Source organism: Solanum lycopersicum, chromosome 9, assembly GCF_036512215.1.
Source record: "Solanum lycopersicum chromosome 9, SLM_r2.1".
NCBI lineage: Eukaryota > Viridiplantae > Streptophyta > Magnoliopsida > Solanales > Solanaceae > Solanum > Solanum lycopersicum.
The window spans coordinates 3767208-3789138 of record NC_090808.1 but is presented as its reverse complement, the minus strand read 5'-3'; the positions used below and the strand labels follow the sequence as shown (position 1 = coordinate 3789138).

The following is a 21931-nucleotide window of genomic DNA, read 5'->3' as shown; positions in this document are numbered from 1 at the left end:
AATGCAAAGAGAAGAGATAGAGTCTATGAGGACTCGAGGCAGATTTCATATATAACTAAAATGAAAATAAGAATTAGTATCCAATAATAATACTGTAACTCAGAATGACAGTGAGGATTAATCAGCAACAAGATAATAAATGCATTAGAGTGAATACAAAATAACGACCCTTAAACTATAGTAAAATAAATTAATTAAGTTGAACAAAGCAACAAACAATTAGCAGTGACCATGACTGATTAATCATCACTGGATTTCAAACAAAAACTAATCAGACTCTAATGTTAAATCACAAATAGGCATAAGGACTAAGGAGGATAACTACATTTTAACAACTAAAACTAATCTGAAATCAAATAGGTATAGGAACGTTGAATCATGTGCTCTGATACCACTTGGTGAGGTTATGAAGGGAATTAGAGCGTCATGCGGAAACTTATTATTTATAAACATATGGTTGATAAATCAGATGTCAAAAACTTATACTAAAAATATAATATCATTATATCAAAACTAATATAAAAAAAACATTGAAACTTTATTAAGAAAATTGATGAAGTGACTGAATTATAATTGATCACCTGTTAAAAATAGTTTTGCAAAATCCATTGTTAAAAAGTTTGACACGAATTAACCTTTTTTTAACGGCAATGACATGAATGAGCCGAACTTTTAACCGATAACATAAATAAGCCTTTTTTAAAAGTTCGATAACATATTTGAATCTTTTTCCTAAAAAAATATAACAGAAACAAACGTTTTTTTTATTACCAAAATATAATATGGGATACATTTAAATTTGTGGTAAAACTATTTATGGTCCTTTCAGTCTCTGAAAATATGTTCATTCCTAAATTGCTTATTCATATTCTAGGTATGCAAAAAATTTATCCAATAGATAAAAAAAATACAATTTCTAGTAATTTTTTTGAATAATTAACATAATTTAATTTAAAAATTTAAAAATTAAATTAAATTAATTTTCGAAAAATTAGATAAATAGGAAGTGCATACAGACCCGATGAAGAATATTTTTTTTTAAAAAAAATATATAATCCCTAAAATAAATCGATTTTCTTTTTATTTAACCTTTTTCAATTTAACTTCCCACTAATGAATTTTCCTCTCTCTAATGGATACTCTCGTTAACTCAGCGCTTGAAGAAATTTGCTCCAATGGCGATTCCGGTCTTTATCTCTCCAAGCTATGGCCGAAGCTACAACCTTCAATTTCCAGTCAAGGACTTAAACTTTGTCCAAACGTCAAAAAAGTTCTTTGGTTTAACCTCATTGAGATTCCTGGCCTTAAATTCGATTCCAATGGCGTTGTTTATACTCCGACTGATAGTTGTATTCGTTCGTTCGAGCAAAGTGAGCGATTGGATTTGAAAATCATCGCGCCGGAGCATATGTGTGATGCTTTTATTGGAGTTTATGATATTGATGCCTCCGATGCTAAACTTTCTGACCGTGAATGGCGTGTTCTTCGTTACCTTGCTACTGTTAGGTTTGTGTTTGTTTTTTCTTTCTAATTTAATTTATGAGTTGTTATTAGAGTTAATTGATAAAAGCTATGCTGGATTTCGAGTTTTATACCTTTTATGCTTATAATCTGAGTTTCTCTACATAGATCACCTGCATGCAGTTATTTCAGCTAGTTATTAAGAGGTGAAACAGAGTGAGAAGGAAGAAGAAGAGTAAAATCTTATTAGAAGTTTTTGCCTCTACAAATCAGTCCTTTTATATGGACTAACTAATCGAGCGATCAGTTATAACTGACTAACTATCTTAATTATGGTTAACAACTAATACTAACAATCTGAGAGATAGAATTAGAAAGTTCTTCCACTTAGTCTACATTGTTACTACTTGATCATCCTTCTCAATATTGATTGAGGTAGTGAGGAAATATCAGAAACTCTTAGCTTGGAACTCAAGTAGTGATGTTGAACCTTGTTGAGTCCTTTGATTAGGATGTGTGTGCGTTGATTTTTTGTAGTAATGTAGCTAGTTGACACCAATCCTTGGTTTATTTTTCCCTTGTAAACTGACAATCAATCTCAATGTGTTTAGTTCTTTCATGATAGACATGGTTAGCTGCAATTTGCATTGTTGCTTTACTATCAGTATTTACGCTCACAGGTTCCTTTACTTCAGCTCCACAATCCTTCAGAAGTCCTAAGAATGATATAAGTTCAGCCACGTGGAAGCCATGCTTCTGTATTCTGATTCTGCTGAGCTTTTTGATACTGTTGACTGATTATTAGATTTCCGGGTTATCAAGGAGTCTCCCAACTTCACTAAGTAGCTTATTACTGACTTTCTTGAATGAGGATAGGATGCCCAGTCTGGATCACAAAAGCCTGGGATTGTAGAGTTGGATTTCCTAGACATGCCTTGTCCAGGTTGATTCTTCACATACCTTTGGTTCCTTAAGGCTGCTTCCAGGGGAGATTTTTTGGTTGTTGTAGAAACTGACTTAGAGTCTGTACTTCAAATGCAATATCAGGCCTAGTCATGGTGAAGTGAAGTAATTTTCCAATCAAATCCTTGGTATCCTGATTTGTCAGTCAGAGGATCATTCATTTCACTGGTTGAACCCTTAGTTCTGATGGAGTCATTATATTGTCTGGTTGTTAGTTTGGCATTAGTAGTGTTATTGCTGGCTTAGCACCACTGAGTCCAGCTTCTGAGATGAGTTTCAGAGAATCTACCTCTGATGCATCAATATTACATGTTCAAACCTTGCAAATTCAATTCCTAGAAAATATCTCAGCTCACCCAGATCTTTCATTTTAAATGCTTGTTTCAGTTTTCCTTTGGTTTCTTCTATTATTTTTTGACTGTCTCGTGTGATCAGCATGTCATCTAAATAGATGAGTATAATGTTGCCCCTTCTGGTGTCTTTCTGATAAACATTGCGTGGTCATACTCACTTTGTCTGAACTCGAAGTTTGATCAGTGCTTCACACAACTTGGCATTCCATTGTCTAGATGCTTGCTTAAGTCCATATAGTTTGAGCATTTATGAATTGTAATTTAGAGTTGATTGTTAAAAAAACACCTAAACTATCTTGTTTTTTCGAGTTTGGTACTATGAAGAAAATTACTCCCCATGTCCCAAAATATTTGTCATGTTTAGTTTCTGGGGTGTGAAACGACATAAAACTTTGATGGAACATTTAATGTATATTTTTCAACATATTTATATCAGAAGAATTGCAAATTGTAGTACTTTAGCGCATTGTTTTGGAATATCTAAATTTTAATTTGAAATATTGAATCAATCTACTGCAATTTAGTTTTGAACATCAATAAAATTGACTCTTCAGAAGCGAGACGTGACATGTATTCTGGGAGTAGGACTTGTAAATTTCGTGGTCATAAATGTGCCATTACATTTGGGGGCTGTAAAACTTTTGTAACATAAAGCTTCTCCTTAATGCTAAAGTGAGAAGTTAAAATGAAATTGTTTTCAAATTTAGAAAGATGTCAGCCTTTTTGGGACTGAGTAATAAAAAAATTAATGTTATTTTTTTTATTAAGTAATAAGAAACTAATGTTATTTTTTTATTAAGTAATAAGAAACTAATGTTATTTTCTTTCTGGTCTTAACCATGCCATAATATTAGTGTGGCTATACAAGCTTTTGCATGAATGGTAAAATTGGAAGTTTAACAGAGAAAAAAAAGACTTTTGTAACCTGTAGTCTTAAACATGTTGTAGTGTTTATGTGGTTATAAAAATTTCTCATCAAGGGTAAAAAGGGAAAGTTTGAGAAAAATATGCATCTTTTGAAATTTGTGGTTATAAACAACACCTAGGTGATTTTTCAAGTACTTGATCACCTCCACTGTCAACCGGTAGGTTGAGGGTTTGAGTCACGTGTAGGGTAAGTGAGAACGCTATTGTTCCTCCTGGAGGGGTGGAAAAAAACTATTTCTTCCCATCCATCTAAACCTTGATGTTCATAAACTTTTGTGCACATAACTAATTCCACGGAGTTCTTCCCAAATGTTGTCCGATCAACTTTTGTGCACATGGGCTATACTGGATACTTGCTACCTCCCACTAGTAGCAGGTAACTCTTCTACAAGGCTTAGATAGATGGGGAAAAAATCCTAGTGGTATTTGTTTGCCAGGATTTAAACCTTGGTCCCAAGATTCTTTCCCTTATTCATATTTAGGCCATACCCTTGGGCCTTGGTTGTTTGCTATGGGGAAAAATTATTAGGTTAAGTAGTAATTGAAGTAGTTTAATTGCTTACCAAGGTCTCTTAACTTTGACTGAGTTTCAGAGGAAAAGGAGTAGCACAAAATGAGCTTGGCAAAGACTTTAAGATCAAAGGCAACGACATGTTCTACATAGTGAGGAAGCTTGAAAAACGAGGATTGATTGTCAGACAGCCAACAATCCTTAGGATTAGAGACACGGGTCCAGTTTCTACCAATATGCTCTATTTATCCCGCTATGCAAAGAATTTGGGTAGTCAACAAAGGCTTGAGATAACCAAGGGAGTTAATTCCTTGGAGGATAGTGAGATCACTGATGGTGAAGATGAAAATAGTGTTGGTGTTGCTGAGGAAGCTCTTGATGTAGATCTGTGCGTAAAAGATTTTCTACCAGAACTAGAAGCCGTCTGTGATAAGCTTGAAAATGCTGAGGGAAAGGTTGGTTTTGATGTTAAATGCTCCATCTATCTGGCTTTTGAATGTACTCTATTGCTGATTCTTTTATCTATTTTAATTTATGAAGGTCCTTGCTATGGCTGATATCAAGCCAGAACTTGGCTATCAAGGGACACGTGGGCATAGGAGATGGAGATATGTATGTTCTTCCTTTTTATTATTTTGTATCCTCAGTATGTTGCAACTCATAAACCCACCTCATGCATCATATTAAATCCAAAATTTTTACTCCTAGATTCTCAAGAAGCTGAAGGAGGCTCACTTGGTGAAGGAGGATGAGGTCATTATGGATGGGAAGGTCAGTGAAAAGTACTGGCTTATAAGTACCAACTGCTCAGGGTTTCATCTGTTACATTTTAGACTTCCCATACAAGTATCTAAGACACCTTGAAAGTGCCCATGGCTTTACTGCATATACTCCCATTTCTTCTACTGTTTCTCCTTTTCCTTTATGGACTTAAATCCAAGGGTAATTATAATTCTTTTCTAACATTTTCTCCTATTGGAATCATGGATTGAACATCTTTGTTGGGAATCTACTGAAAATTGGTCAAATTCATCAGCTTTCTGAACAAATCTAATCTAGCAGAAATCAGTTTAATTTTTGTTGATTATTTATGCTAGATTTCCTTTTTGTTTGATAGGTGTTTCAATCAACTTCGTCTCTTACAGTAAAGAAAGTTTTTGACTAGATCTTTTGCAGCTGTTTAGTCTAACTTGTACTTTAAAGAAGTATATTCTTGACTTTCAACTTGAAGCAGTTCTGATAATAGATAAAGTGAGAGACACTTAAATATTTACGTAATACTTTGATGAATTGTATACTTGTTGGTGGAAGTAATTCTTTTTCTTACCTAAGACTATTTGCTGATTCAACCTAGTTAATGCAACTAAATGATATATTTGTCCTTTTCTGAAAGTTGTTATTGGCCCAAAATTTTGAATTGTGATTTACTGCATTGGAAACTGAGACTGAAATACATACGTACACAAGGTTTGCAATTCCATAAAATTAAAGAGATTATGACAAATTTCTTCCTAAATAGAGGTCAATCTTGCCTAAACTCAAGCTTGGACTTTAGTGGAAGGGAAGTATTTATTTTTTTGGTGGTTCTTGGATTCTTTTTAGTTTTGTACTTTGATTCATGTGGTTATTTGATCTTAATAAGATATAAGAGTTGTATCTGGAGATTGGAAGCAGCTATTGTCTTCTGCTAAGTAACTCTTCAAATTTTTTTTCCTGTAAATTCTCAAACACATTGTATGGATTTCTTTGAAATTAGTGTCCGAAGAGTAGCGTAAAGATTCACTGGGTTGAGCTGATACTTTTCTTTATTTTTTCCTTACTTTGGGAGAGGGAGAGGGAGAGGGAGAGGGGGATGTTGGCGGAGAGACTTACACCTATAACTTGAATGATAGCTAGTTTACTACCTATTGAATTGATTCCAGTGCAAGTTTTTTAGCTTCACCTTATCCCACAGCTGTTATCCACAACTATTTTGTAAAAGAATAATTCTTAGCTTCACCATTTCTTGTCTTCATCTTCTTTCTAACTAACAATTTCAGAATACTACTTTTTTTCCTGTATGATCGATTTAAAAAAAAACATATGTGCCATAACAGAAGTGTAGAGACAGTCTTGAGCTCTTACATATTTTATAGGAAGTAGGACTTTGACTGGCTAATTAATTGCTTATCATATGCCCGCATTGCAGGAGGTTAAGTGTCTACATCTGTTGAAGGGTTTTTCACCAAAACATTTTGAAACAATGATGAAAAAGGGCAAGGGAGGTAATATTTCAGACCTGCTTTCAGAGCTTCCTATTGAGCATCAAATTTACGATATGGTTGATGCTGAGGGATATAGAGGGTTGCCCTTCAATCAGGTATTGGATGTTTTCTTTTATGAATGTCAAAACTAATGTTGATATCATTTTAGTAGTGCTATTGTCTTCTTCATTTTGGTTTAATTTCACCCAAGCTGTAATTTGTGTCCTGGATCATAATTTCTGATTCTTTTCGTAGTCAACTTTGAACGTAAGTTGATTATGTCTTTACGATCACTTTTAGGTGCAATTTCACCATAAGCCTCATTTTTATCTTTATGATTTGTTGAAGTGTGACAATCTCATTTAAAAGCTTAAGATTAATTATATTCTCAACACACACCCTCACATGCGGGCCTGATTCTTTTTCATGGCCAAGCACGTGAAAATTCTTTTTAATTTTGGGTGGCAGTTAGATTCGATCACAGGACCTTTGCCTATTCTGATACCATGTTGAAGTGTGTAGCCATCTCATCTAAAAACTTAAGCTATTAGTGAGAGCATACTTTTATTATTTAATTATATTCTCAACATGATCATTCTTCAAGCCTTGGATCATATTTTGGGTCTTTTTTGAGTCAGCATTTTGTGATTTGGTACTCATTTATGTGTATACTATGAAATAAGTGACAAAAGAAGCGACATCAAAATGTGTATTTACAGGAGGGTCCCCCCCACCCCCCGCGGCCCCTCCAACACACACACACACACACACAAAGGGATTTTGTCTAATGGTAAGAAATTAACACGTGGTGTGTTTGTTAGATGCACGTCACTGGTTCAAATTTTACCGCAGACAAAGATTGGTATTTAAGTGAGATGGGTAGAGGGTGGGCGCATTATCCGCCAAGTTCTGAACCCTATGTCATTAACCCTGGTGATTTCTCAATTTGAAAAGAAATAATTATATATATATATATATATTTGCTCCATTTGCACCTTTTTTCATTAAAGCCCACAATTTATTTGCGCTAAAAGCTCCAACAGACCTTCAGAGATTTTTTGCGCTTTTTGCTTTGGATAATACTGCTCACAAATCACAATGTTGGTTGAATATGAATATTATTGGGCAGGTTGGGTTATGACCCACAATTCAATCCATCTTGACCTAACCCATTTTGACCCAAATAAATGTTGTGCTGGTTGGATTACTATTCGTTATTAACTAACTCGTTTTGACTTACCCAAATTTAATCCAACCTGCTCATTTGAGTTTTGACACACAAAAGTAGAACCAACTTGTCTGTTCTGGGGAAGAAGTTACAAATTTCTGACTGCATACTCTCTCTATTTTGGTGGTGTTAAGAGAATTGAATAGAGGAAGTAGATTAACTTGTAGACTTCTTAGGTGCCTTTTCGGGGATGCCTCTGGGAGCTAAAAGCAGGTGTATAGGTATTTGGAATGGGTTGATTGAAAAGTGTGCAAGAAGATTGGTGAATAGGAAGAGCCAATATCTTTCCCTAGGGGGAAGACTTACACTTGTTTATAGTGTCTTGGATTCTATGCCTACTTATATGATGTCCCTTTTTCCTTATTCCTGATGGAGTGACTGATAGACTGGATGCTCTAAGAAGAAACTTTCTATGAGAAGGCAACAGTGAGACAAAAATTTCACCTGGTTAAATGGAAAGCCTTGATTGGGAATAAACAAGCTGGAGGTCTATGGGTGAGAAACTTGAAGACTCAAGATCAATCTATACTAATGAAATCGCTCTGGAGGCTAACCTCCAGTGAACCAGCATTATGGAAGGAGGTGATTTAGGCCAAATATGAAATGGAAGATCACTGGTCAACTAATATGGTGACCAACACTTATGGAACCAGCCTTTGGAGAGCCATAAGGAATCTCTGGCCAAAACTTAGAGGGAACTGCAAAATCAAGATTGGAAATGGTGTGAAGGTCTTCTTTTGGGAAGATAGTTGGCTGGAACAAGGTCCTTAAAAACCCCTTTCCCTAATGTGTTCATCCTCAACCAACAACAGAGGACTACTGTGGCAGTGGTTTGAGCTTGGGACTTCCATTTTGGAGGTCTCAAGTTCGAAACCCCTTGCCAGCAAAAGCAAGGGGTTTGCCTTCTGGGTCGAGCTCGTCGCACAAGGCTTGCTTAGTGCAGGTTACCTCGAGCTATTGCATAGGAGCGGGGGTTTTACCCTGTGCGCACCCAAAGGGTAGTGGCTGCGGGTTTCCTTTGTCATTAAAAAAAAAAAAACTAAGGATGGAATCTGAGGTTTGGTTAGTTTAGCTACAAAAATAAATATATTGCAAAAGGTTTGGTTAATATCCAGAGTTCTGTAGAATTCTACTACTCTCTGGATCTCCCAATCATTAAAAGGCTTTCTATAAGTAGCAATTATTTATTTTGTTTTACATTTATGCCTCTTTTAAGATTGCTTTTCAGTTATAAGGTATGAAACACATTTGTTGATTGGATTCATGTATTTGTGTGTGCATTTGACTTTTCAAATATGTATCTTATGTGAGGGTTCCTTCAGATATACATATGTGATATCAAAACTTTCCTTGCCATTATAATGTTTTTTCAGGTATGCAAAAGGCTGGGATTAAGCAATAAACAACACTACAATCGGCTGTTTGATATTGTTCATAGATTCGGAATACATATGGAGCCAGAACTCATGAACAAAGCTAAGGTTTACCGACTCTGGACACCTGGAAACCATAATCCTGGAGCTTCACCTATCACTCTGAATAAACCAGTAGAAGACCCTTCCGAAATTTCTGGCTGCTCTCCACTTGGAACACACAGAGAAATTCAAGAGAACTCAGCATTAGCCAGACAAGATGTGGATGCTTCAGTTCCTGAAGGTAATGGTGGTGCTAATAGCCAAAGTGTAAGCACAGGAACTTCCCCAGAAGTTTCTGATGGCTTGGTGCTGGATGAAAAGAATGGATCTGTCCCAGTTTGTCTGAGCAGTTCACTGGACTCGACCATCAAGGTAAGCAGTACCACTTCTGATGCAGAGTTGCAGATAGTGAGTGCAGCAGCATCATATGTTGCGCCAGAAGATGCTCTGGCTCTTGCTGTGCCGACGCCTCCAAGACGCCGATCTTATCCGAGGTATCCCTGTCTCACACTGGAAGCAACCAGTGCAAAGAGGGAGCAGAGGATACTTAAATTTCTACAGGTGTTTTTATTTGCCCATTCTTTTTAAGCTCCTGTTTGTTAGGATATTGCTACAAATTATATTGCTACAGATAAAGGATCACAAATATATTTTCTTTAATCAGGAGGAGAAGTTCCTGGTCAAATCAGAGCTATACAGACGGCTTCAGGATCTTGAGAAGGAGAAGACGACAGAGACAGACAGAAAGACCTTAGATCGTTGTCTGAATAAGCTCTTGCAAGGAGGACATTGTAAACTTATCGTTGCTTATGTCCCTGTTCTAACAAATTGTAACCACAGTCGTAAGATACAGGTTGTTTTGCATCCTTCAGTTTCTAGCGTATCTGCGGAACAGATTCATGAGAGATTCAGGTCTTTTGAAACATACATCCGCACTCAAGCTTCTTCTCAATTGAAAAAGGGAGAGCCATTTCCTCAAATGAATGATGTCACCAGGACACATCAAAGCACAAAATTGAACCAAGCTGAGCGAGCTGAAGCTATGCGTACAAATGGATATGTACTGGCCAAGATGGTTCGCACAAAGATTTTTCACATTTATCTATGGGAATATGTGAACAGTTTGCCTGGTCGTGAAGATGTTTTGTCATCTTTTAAAGATGGTCATGACCTGAAAAATCCTCATAGTACATCTAAATTAATTGATCTAAATGCAGCTATTAAGGCCATGCCGCTTGAACTGTTCTTACAAGTTGTTGGCTCTACTCAAAAGTTTGAGGATACGATTGAGAAATGTAAAAAGGGGTTTCGCCTTTCTGATCTTCCTCTGTTGGAGTACAAGCATCTGATGGATATCCGAGCGACTGGACGACTATCATCATTGATTGACATTTTGCGACGTTTGAAGGTACAATGAATTTTACTGTGAGAATTTAAATTGTTGATGCTTGGAACCGTGTGGTTTGTGGAAAGGCTTAGACTATTAAGATATGAATGTTGCTACTGGAAATAGGAGTTCATTGTTTTCCCAAAAGACGAAGTTTCTTCTATATACATGCCTTATTTCTAGAGGAGCTAAAATGTTATCCAGCTGTTTTGCTGGAGTTCACTTACGATCTCCATTATCCACTTGATGTATTCCTGATGCTTTTTCAATAAAAGAGGATAATCCTATGGCTATTGTAGACATCCTAGGATCCTTATAAGAATTGGGGGGGGGGGGGTTCTAGTGGTAGTTTTGCTTTTTTCTTTATCTTTTTGTTTGATAGGCACACTCCTGTGGTGTAGGCTATGCTGTAAATTTCTGGTTACTAGCTTTGGGCTGATGATCAATATACAAAACGTTACTTTTATAAAAAAGAGAGCATAGTGTAGTTCAGGTTGTTTGTAGAGAACCTGATACATAAAATTCAGTCACCTGTAGCTCTTGACTAATTCAAAAATTATTTAAGGAAGAACCTTGATGAGAGTGAAAATTGTTTTCTTTGTAACTTTCCTAGCAACGTTCTTTTTGCTGGTATATCTAATGTATAAAGTTAGTCTTTTCCGATAAAAAGAAAAGTTGTTAGCTTCCACAATATTTAGAGCCTGTGGAGTACTCAAAGAAATAGCAGTTTTTGTAGTTGAAAGCTGTTTGCGACACTTGTAGGACGTCTAATAGGTATTGAGTTTCAGGATTCCTGATGATGCTTTTAGTTTGGTGTTATGTGGTATATCCCCTCTCTCCAATAAAGAAAAGAACACAAGAGAAAGAGTCATAAATTATAATTGGTGCTAACTGCCTGACAACATATCTCTCCCTGTGAAATACATTCTTACTGGTCATTACTTTAAACGGAATCCCAAAGTTTCAATAACTAGTGCAAAAGCTGGCTATGTTGCTTGGACTCTTGAAAACTGTCAACGGATGCATGTTGAATTCTCCAAAAGTAGTGCATTCATGGAGGATCCGACACAGGTGCTGCAACATTTTTGAAGAGTCTGAGAAACATAAAAAACTGGTAATCGTAGTTCACTCTCTGGAAGTGAAAAAGCTTCGTATATTGGAAAATCAAAAGTGACTTACGGAATTCAATGTATTGAACTTCTTCCTACTCTTGTGTCTGTAAGAGTTTATGGTAGTTGTTTATTGATGCAATATTTAATTGGTTGTGTATTTTTCCTATGGCAGTTGATTAGGCTTGTATGCGGTGGACATCCAGAAAACACTGCAGATCTCCCTCATACTACTCTGACTCACACATTGGAGCTTAAACCTTACATTGAGGAACCTGTTTGCTTAGTGGGTTCATCTCATTCTATTCATTGTCCAGATCTTCGCCCTCAAATCAGACATGATTTCGTTCTTTCAAGTAAAAAAGCTGTTGAGGAGTACTGGAACACTTTGGAGTATTGCTATTCTGCTAGTGATCGTAAAGCCGCTTTGCATGCATTCCCTGGCTGCTCAGTTAATGAGGTTTAATTCTTTCTATTTTCTTTGTCTTTCAGTGACTACTTTGAATTTCCATTCTTTGAGCATAGTGGATGTCCACGGGAAAGGCCAGACCACAGTAAGTCTGTATTTGATGCAGGATTACCTTGCATTTCTTGAAGAGGCTGTTATAATCTTTTCTACAATTGAGTATTTGATCTACCTTAAGTGGTATCTTCAGCTTTTAAAGGACATAACAACTCGAGTAATGGCCAAGAGTTGACAATATTTCATGCAACAAAATGTGTAACGCCAAGGGCCTTAATTAGCCAACTTATGATGAAGTCGTGCATTTAATAGCATGTCTAATTTCTGTAGAGTTCAATTGCATCCTTGAAATGGTTAAGAACGTGGGGAAATTTCTTGTTGTTCTTCTATTTCTCTATGATTTGTTATTTACTTATTTATTATTGAAAAAATACTCTCTTTCTTCTGTTATACATGGCAGCCGCAATAGGAGTTCAAAATGTTACTGTGAGTCTGTGACTTGAATATTATATTTGCTAAGTATTGAAGAAAAATATTGAAGTAATGGTTGAAGAGTTACCTTGATAGAGAAACCATCAAGTCAAAGTTTGAATATTGAATTGTAGTGCTTTGAATTATTGAAAGTTGTGAAATTTGTATAGAAATGGATCTGGTGTTGAGCCTTTGGCCCAAAATAGAAAGTAATAAGGATGAGTAGTTTTTCTTTGATTTGTTAATTTGGAGGAATATAGTGGATTGTCATGCAAGATACTTCTATGCCTATCCTAAAGAAAGATTGTCTTTTAGAACTTTCATTTGTTTATATAATAAGATGGTTTGCTTTACTTGGTTAGTCTCTTGCTCTTTTGCATGTTTGATGCTTCTTCATTCTTAAGAACTTGCTGCTGAATGAGTATTATATTTGGAGTACTTTTGTTTCATCTTCTGTTGCATTGTATTTAGGCTATCTGTCCCTCTTGATTATTTATTCTCAGTTTCTGTTTGTACTGAGAGGGAAGTAAAATGTTCGTCAGGTATTTCATTTCCGATCATGGGCCTCAATCAGAGTTATGACAGCTGATCAACGGGCTGAACTCCTTAAGCGTGTTATTAACGATGGCCCACAGAGGAAACTTTCATTCAAGGAATGTGAGGAGATTGCTAAAGATCTGAATTTGACTTTGGAGCAGGTTCTTCTGTGTTCTCTTTGCTGCTCTCTGACTTTCAATAAGAAAATTATTTAATAAACTTACAGGACATCTGTAAGCTGAATCTGTTAAAAAGTGTTGATGCGGTAGTTTATCTAACTTATCTGATGACTAGATATTATGAGATCATTTAGTAACTGTTTGGCTTTCATCAACTCGTTTCTTTCAATGGGATGCCAGGAATGTAGTTATGTTCTTGGCATTTGGAGTACTCATTTACATAAAAGTAGACATCTCCGATTTTGTTCGTTTTCAGCGTAAAATCATGTCAAGTCTTCCTCCGCATTTTTTGGTTTTGAATTGTATGTAATTATGTTGTGATGCTGCTTAAGAAACTTCATGCGCAACATAGTCTTTCCTCTTTCGTTTACTTATTTTGTTGCCATCTTCTTCCAGTAGTGTTAAAATCTGGATCTACTTGTAAGCCTATAAAACAGAGTTGCTGAGGCATATATATTGGGAAATATGCTGCTGGCAAACTGACTGATTCTAGGTTAACAATTTATTGTTGGAAACCAGGCTTTCCAGATTAATGACTTGCTCGAATGTCAGTGTTTAATTGCTGTTCTGCCATAAAATAAGATAGTTGCCATTTTCACGTACTACTAGATGAGTAAAGCTGAATTAGTTTGGTATTGGAAAATTAAAGAGGGGAAATAATAGAAAACACAAAAAATGTTGAAGATACACCCAAGCTACTAGGCTAAGGGACAGAAGGAATTTTACCAGTGTTAATCTGAAAAAGGATATAGAGGAGTTGCAGCTGATTTTGTAAAAAGAGAGAAGGAAGAAAAAGGTGAGTCAAAAACAACAAAGCAAAAAAAAAAAATGGATAAGAGATGAGGTGGCAGTTGTTGTTGACTTTGTAAAGGACTTCTAGTTAGACACATAAGGCCAGCACTCACTGATAAAATAAAGGTCAATATTGTACTTAATAATCTACACTCCTGACTATATATTTCTGTTAAGGGAGCAATAGTACTGCTCTTAATTATGTTTTGTGCTCCTGACTCGAACACGTGCATGTTTGAGGGAAGCCACATCATTGTCATACAAATAAAAGAAGATGCATAGAAAATCATCATGTTAAAGGACCTAAGATTGCTTACGAGGGGCCAGGAGTAAGGGATCTGTGTTGCCTTCAAATTTTTCCTACATCAGTTTATTACTAAATCTGTCACAAACAAGCAGCATGGTAGAAATCAGCTTCTATTTGCTATGTACACAGTGAACTCTCACTTTCTTGTTGCTCAACTTGATGAATTTGAAACTTCATCTTTTTAATTAGGGAGCACGTTTAAATGATGAATCAGTGAATGCATCAAACAACACCTACTGGTCACTTTTGCATGCATGAAAAGCTAGAGTAGTTTTCCATTAGAAATCGTCTTGATTGTTACTCTCTTATGTAATGACTGGAGAAATTCTTCTAGACCTTAAGAGATTCTTATTTTTTGAAGGAAACTCTGTTTGTTTAAACAATATTTAATTAAATTTGTTTTAAAACAGTCGCATTCTCGGGGAAAGTTCATTCTTACCTGTCACTGGAAAAAAAGAAAGAAGCTTTTTCCAATACTGATGTCTCATTTATATCATTGAAGTTCCTACATTTTTCAGTCAGGTTACTGTTCACTTGCAGGTCCTTCGTGTCTATCATGATAAACGACAACGACGACTTACCAGCTTTGATCGAGCTTCAGATGCTGGAAAGGGCGAAATTCAGCCGCATCAAGGTACACCTACATTTTCTCCAAAGAAAAGGAAAAGACCTGTAACAAGGAAATCTTCAAAGCCTACAGAGGCTGGTACCGAGTTTGGACAGCCCCAGCCATTGAGCCAGATATTCAACGAAGAGCAAAGCTCTTTCCCGTCTACTTCATGTGCACAGACATGCAGCTTGGAGGGATATCACCTTCGAGATGACGTGGTAGCTGCTGAAGAGTCAGAATTACCTGAAGATGATGGGGTAGGACGTGCTTTTCTTGATAAAATTGCCTTGTCAAGAGCGAAGCCTACACGCAAGGGAAGGTTCTGGTGGACAGATGATGTAGATAGGTAAATCTTATGAATTATTCCTACCTCATGAGGTCAATAACCAAATGGCTGGTTGGTATGAACAGATCTTTTTCAGAAGTTCCTGATGATAATAAGATTTTTGAGCTTAAATTCTTGTCATCTAATTGGTGATTTACTGCTACATCCTTAATGCTACCCATGGTATCCTGTTGCCCGGATCTATTTGTATGTTTAAGCTTATTACTTGGATTACATGAGAAACTTTATGTACAGGCAACTGGTGATCGAATATGCAAGACACAGAGCTTCTCTTGGAGCAAAATTCAATCGTGTAGACTGGGGAAAGCTTCATAATCTTCCAGCACCGCCTGATGCCTGCAGAAGGAGAATGGCATTATTGAGAACAAATCGGCAGTTCAGAAAATCTATTACGAGACTGTGTAACGTGCTTAGTCAGCGTTATGTGGATTACCTTGAGAAATCCAAAGATAAACAATTGAACCATGAGGGTCATCAAGCAACACAGTGTTGTTGTCTTAAAAATACCTCGAACTTCCTCGCTCAAGATCCATGGGATAACTTTGATGATGCCGATATAAAATTGGCCCTCGAAGATGCTCTGCGTTACAAAAAGATATCTAAATCGGAGACCTTCAAAGATGTTCATCCTTTCTTTGATAACAACTCAGATGTTAATACTGATGAAAAAGATGTGAGACTCATGCTTTCTTGTCAGTTATTTCATGAACTTCTGTGGCATGAATTAGTCGTTAATTATTTAGATTTAGGCCTTAGCATTTCAACAAAAATATCAGCAACTTGAGGTGCCGGCACTTTCTGTATTTTGCAGAAGTGTAGCTTATCTGGTTTTCTGAAGAAACTGTGACTAACTCAATTTTTTTCTTTACAAGATTGTTATTTGAATTTTGTATTTCATTTGTTTGATGTTCCCTTCTCTTTCAGGTTTCTTGTGGTCCTCAGTCAGTTTTACCAGTTTCTTGTGGCCAATATGTTGATAATTTTAGTGAAAATACTGAAGATTCTGGTACACCAATAAGCTCAAATAGGATCGCTCAGAAGTATGTGAATCTTACTATTGGTGGCATCCCCGTCAGTAAACGATTATATGAATCAGCAGCAGTTGCTAATGCTGCAGAGCTATTTAAGCTCATCTTTCTCTGTAGCTCAAAATCTCCACTTGTGCCAACCTTGCTTGCTGAAACTTTAAGGCGCTATTCTGAGCATGATCTTTTTGCTGCTTTCAACTACCTCAGGGAGAAAAAAGTTTTGGTAAATCTTGTTTTCTACTACTATGTATTTAGATGCTGGCCTTGGTACATTTTTTAACTGTCTCTCCATGTCAATTTATGTGATAATATTTCTGTTTAGAGATGTTCAAAATACTTTATATGATTCCATTACATATACTAGTCTAATGTTTCATCAATTTTCAAAAATTTAATTTCATCAAACAATTGAAATTATTTTGTACTTTTATGTGATGTAGGACTAGCTTTTCATTCATCACCATAATTTTTTTTTTTGACAAAGGTAACAAGTGTTTGTATAAATCTTCAGCATTAAGGCTGGGGTCCCAAAAAAATTACATCACAGAACTAATTACAACTGAGTAGGCTCAGCAACCCAAAAAAAATCTATCTCTAGATCCTATCTCATCTTACAAGGATCCTAAGATGTCTACAATCGCTACAGGATCATCTATATAGGATCACCATAATATTTTCTTCCACTTCAGTTAGTATAATATATTTATATATGTCTTAAATTTTGTGCTAGTCAAATGCCATATAAAAAAACAGGAGTATAAATTTACAGCTTGTTTTTTACAAGTAATCGGTCTTCACTTATGTCCTATGACTATAAACGTAAACTACTTCATCAAGACTATAAACGTAAACTAAATGAAATTCACTATCATTTTCTTCAGTAGGTGCAACTGTTGCTACAAAGACCCATCCTATGTCTTGACCTATAATTAGAAAAAGATTTGTCTTCATCTGTTGTTTTCTCCTGCAAATATTTCCTAAGCTTTAAAAATTTCTCCTTGCAGATTGGTGGTCATTCCAATTGTCCTTTTGTCCTTTCTCAAACCTTCTTGAATTGTATAGAATTTTCTCCATTCCCAAGTGATACCGGAAAAAGAGCTGCTAAGTTTGCTAGCTGGCTTTGTGAAAGAGAGAAGGAATTGATTGCTGAGGGGGTGGATCTTCCAACAGATTTGCAGTGTGGAGATGTTTACCACCTTCTTGCTCTGCTTTCTTCAGGAGAACTATCTATTGCACCATGCCTACCCGATGAAGGTGTTGGAGAGGTTGAGGACTCCCGGACATCTAAACGCAAGAATGATGACAGTGAATTTTCTGACAGTGACAGGTATAAAAAGCTGAAAACTTCAATGGCCAGTGATAGTGAGCTTTGCTCACGCCGGGCAAAAGGTTTCCCAGGAATTAGGTTGTGCTTGAGGCATGCTACACTTCCAAGAATAAAAATTATGGATTTACTCAAAGACAGTGATAACTATACTTGTGCACAATCTGTTAAAGATCATCAAGCCACTGATATTGGCAGTGTCTCATTCGACTCAGATGACCAAGTAAATGAACTTCATGATAGTGGGGTCCCATATACCGCAGTTTCTCCGACCGAGTCACCATGGCAAGCCATGACGACCTATGCTCAACGTGTTTGTTTCTTTGGTTCTTGTGTGGAACAGAACTCTCTGGTATATCCGGAAATGTTTAGATCTGTTTATTCAGCTATCCAAGTGGCTGGTGACCAAGGTTTGTGCATGAAAGATATCTCAAGGATTCTAAAGATGCAAGGTATCTAACCACAAACCTACAAGGTCTTCTAACCCCGCCATTTAAATACTCATTGCTTCTATTTTTTTTTTTACAGATAAAAAGCTTTCTGAAGCTGTCATTGAGGTGCTAGAAGCATTTGGACGAGTTGTGAAGGTGCGTCTGAATTAACAATTAGCTATCTTCCCTTGTTGTTGATGAAGTTTCATGCACCTGCATAGAGTTATGAAAGAATTCTGATGAAATCCTCAGTTATAGTTTATCTGATGTTATTTTTGTGAAATAAGACTTCTCACTCATTTACTGAATAGGAAATATTAGTAAATGGATTGTTTTAAAAAGAGTCTTTCTTGTAGAAGAAATAGAAGCTGTTGGTTCATTTGCTTTTAAAACGGATACTTGTAATGGTATGGTCATGTGGATTCACTTGTATTGAGTGTAAACTAGTTTTGCCTGAAACTCCTCTATGTCTCTTCATTGTGTGTTTTACTTTTCTGTGTAGAGTGTTTGTCTTGTCACTTGTGCGTTGAATCTTGAGAATTTACTTCATATGACACTGACTGATTGCTCCTGAAAACAGATGGATATTACTTTGAAATTCCCCATAGCCCCCAAATTGTATTGTAATTAGAATAATGGCATATTTGGTATGTTTTAACATGAATATGCTGGTTTAAAGTGTCATGTGGCACCCTTTCCTTTGTGGTCTGTCCCAAAAAAAATGTCACCTTACTATAATTATAAATAATTTTAACTTTTAAATTCCTCTTTTACACTCAATGAAATGAAACTCAGCTACACAAATATGTAAGGATTGTTTTAAACCACAAGTTTCAAAAGTCTTTCTTTTTTTCTTAAACACCGTGCCAAGTCAAAGGGTGTCAAATAAAATGGGATAGAGGGAGTATTAAGAAAATTGTTGTTTATATAAAGAATCTACCATACATCTCCTGATTTTTTGTTAAAGCATGATGTACAATAAAGACGGGTTGGAAAGAGAAGAAAATATGAGTTAAGAGGCCAAAATGCTTTGATGAGAGTTCCCTGATGTCTTGAGTTGGTTCAGTGATATGGAAACTTTTGTGGGTTAAAAAATGAATCATGTAACTAGGCACCCAAATTGGCATAGTTGTCATGAACATGTACTTCAAAATTCTTGTATTATTTGTAGATTGCTCATGAGTTTAAGTTTGGTGTGTTGGCGTTCTTCTCAGTTAAGTGTTAGTATGTTTAGTGTTGTGGATTAATATATCATTGATCCACTTGTTCTATGAATAAAATTGATTTACATGCTTAATCGTAGCTTCGGCAATATTGTGTGGAGGTAACCACTATAACTCAATAAGAGACCCGTGACATTATGTATTAAGCTTGTTGTAGTTTGTTTGTTTTACATGTGGTTTGAGTAAGGAAAGATGGCACTATAGCTAGTGATGTAATTAATAGAGAATGGAACAGAGTGCAGTAGAAGGCCCATCTTCTATTTAACTAATCATCTAGTGGCCACACAAAATGCAGGTCAATGCTTACGATTCTATTCGGGTGGTTGATTCTTTATATCGTTCCAAGTACTTTTTGATTCCAGTGGCTGCTATTCATGAAGATGCTACGTCATCTCCTTGTGAAGATTCCAAGGCTAAAACAGATGAGGAGTCTGCTACACATAATGGAGAAAATCATAAAGATGTGGAGTTGCAGAAGGAAATACGTGGGAATTCTGATAAGGTACACAAAGTCACGATTCTTAATCTTCCTAAAGCGGTTGTTGAACCTTCAAGGGAAAAGCAAACCATCAATGAGGCAAAAGGTTGTCGGCCTACTGAAGCTAGTTCACCCACAAAAAATCACCCAGAAGAACCATATGATCTCCGCTCTACTGGTTTGCATTTGTGTAAGCCAATATTGCCTTGGCTAAATGGTGATGGTACTACAAATGAACGTGTCTACAAGGGGCTTGTACGCCGTGTTCTTGGCATAGTGATGCAAAATCCGGGAATAAAAGAGGTACGTCTTTTACTTGCGTAAAAACATATATACTTGATCATGACCAGTGAATCTGTGCAATTTTGAAGTATTACTTTCTAATTTTGTGCATAATGAATTGCTTCAAAATATTTGGGACAATTGATCCTTGTTGGTTGTAGAATAAATCAGTTAATTTCTTCTTAATTTTTTTCTAGCTCTCGTTGTCAATACAGTATCTTTTTTTTTTTCATTTCTCTTAGTCTTTAGTGCTAGGTTCATTTGCTTCTCTATCTTTTTCAATGTTCTCACAGATTTTGTACTGTTCTTGGGAACACCACTTCATATAAATTTGTTATGCTTCATGTCATATGGATTCATTTCCTAATGAATACTGGAACTCAATCATTGATGATTGAATCATAGGGTCATTCTTTTTCTTCATCTTGATCATTGATGAACACTGCATATTTTCAGCTTGACTGTTTTATGTATAATCCGTCCTCGTAGCAATATATATATATATATATATATATAAACAGATACTTTTAACTTATATTATTAGTTTCAAACTGACTTCTTAATTATTGTTCAGGGTGATATTATCTGCCACATGCATGTTCTGAATCCTCAGGTATGTTATTTCTGTTTCCTCGGACTTGTTTCTTCAGTCTGTTGATTATCAGATAAAATGTAACATGAAGCAGTATCATTGTTCTTGCCCAAGAAATAATAAAATTCCAATGATCTCTTCTCCCAAGGCTCTCTTTCCATAAATTATGAGCTGCTCAAAATTATCATGTTTTCTATTAAACCAATCTGTGACTTCCTCTAGCCAGATTTATCCTTCCGAGTGCGCATTTGGAACTCCTGATGTGCCTTCTATAAACAAAGTTCATCTCCTTACCATACTTGTAGTTTCTACATACCGGGATATTTCTAGTTAGTGAGATAGTTTGCATCCTAGGCTAGGGGTGGAGTTAGAAGCTCAGCTACGGGTCGAAACCAATAGCTTTTCCTTGAATAATGTAGTTGTGTTGAGAAATTTATTAAATATGTACACATTAAATTTAGAATCTAGTTATCAACACTTCTGGAGTCATTGTTCTAAAATCCCAGAACCCATAAAGTTGAAATCCTGACTCCGTATCTCTTGAGGCAGAGATTTGCTGGCACCTAATGGAGATCTTAAAGTTTCAACAATTATTCAAATCCTTTTGCTTGTAATGTGTTATGCATCTCTACCTCAACGAGGTAGAGGTAACGTATGTTTACACTTTACCTACACCAGACTTCACTTATCGAATTACACTAAGTTATGTTGTTGTGTAGTAGTAATGTTTTATGGGCATGAGATAGACAAGACACTTTTACATCTTCTCATCTGCTAAAACAATTCTTGTTGTGTCTTTCAGAGTTGCAGAAGTTTGTTAAACATGATGGTCCTGGATAACGTTATCTTTTCGCGTAAGATTCCTCAGGCAAATCCAAGCGGAGCACCAACAATTCTGAGTAGTCTTATTGGTAGCCATTTCAAGAAACCAAAGTTAGTTTCAAGGGAACATTTCTTTGCAAACCCCTCCAGTACACACCTGTTGTAATGTAGGTAGATGTTGGATCTAGTTATTTATTTGTTTTTGATCTTTTCGTCCTCTTGGTTCGTGTTTGGGACTAAGGCATAGTAGTTGTTGTTGTCATCTCCTCCTGCTCATCTTTGTATAGTAATTTCTCTAGGAAAAAATTGCACAACTTATGCCCGTCCGATGCAGAATCATATGTAAATGTAATTTAATAGATTTTCAAAAATCCTACTACAAGTTATTATTAACCTGTGGTTGTTATATTAGCTAGAAAAATGTTCAATTAGGAAATTAAAATACATTA

At 36.1% G+C, this 21931-nt stretch overlaps 1 protein-coding gene across 1 annotated transcript; it reads left to right on the top strand.

Moving 5' to 3' along the window:
- The first annotated feature begins 1070 nt into the window (after window positions 1-1070).
- LOC101258404 (uncharacterized) lies at window positions 1071-21875 on the top strand. The gene is made up of 17 exons (XM_004246834.5): window positions 1071-1506; window positions 4298-4670; window positions 4756-4827; window positions 4924-4986; window positions 6404-6574; window positions 9060-9662; window positions 9766-10509; window positions 11773-12057; window positions 13074-13229; window positions 14887-15302; window positions 15537-15975; window positions 16227-16553; window positions 17335-18106; window positions 18183-18241; window positions 19604-20089; window positions 20643-20681; window positions 21463-21875. The coding sequence occupies exons 1-17, from the start codon at window positions 1133-1135 to the stop codon at window positions 21646-21648; spliced, it is 5565 nt and encodes a 1854-aa protein (XP_004246882.1). The 5' UTR covers window positions 1071-1132; the 3' UTR covers window positions 21649-21875.
- The last annotated feature ends 56 nt before the right edge of the window (window positions 21876-21931 follow it).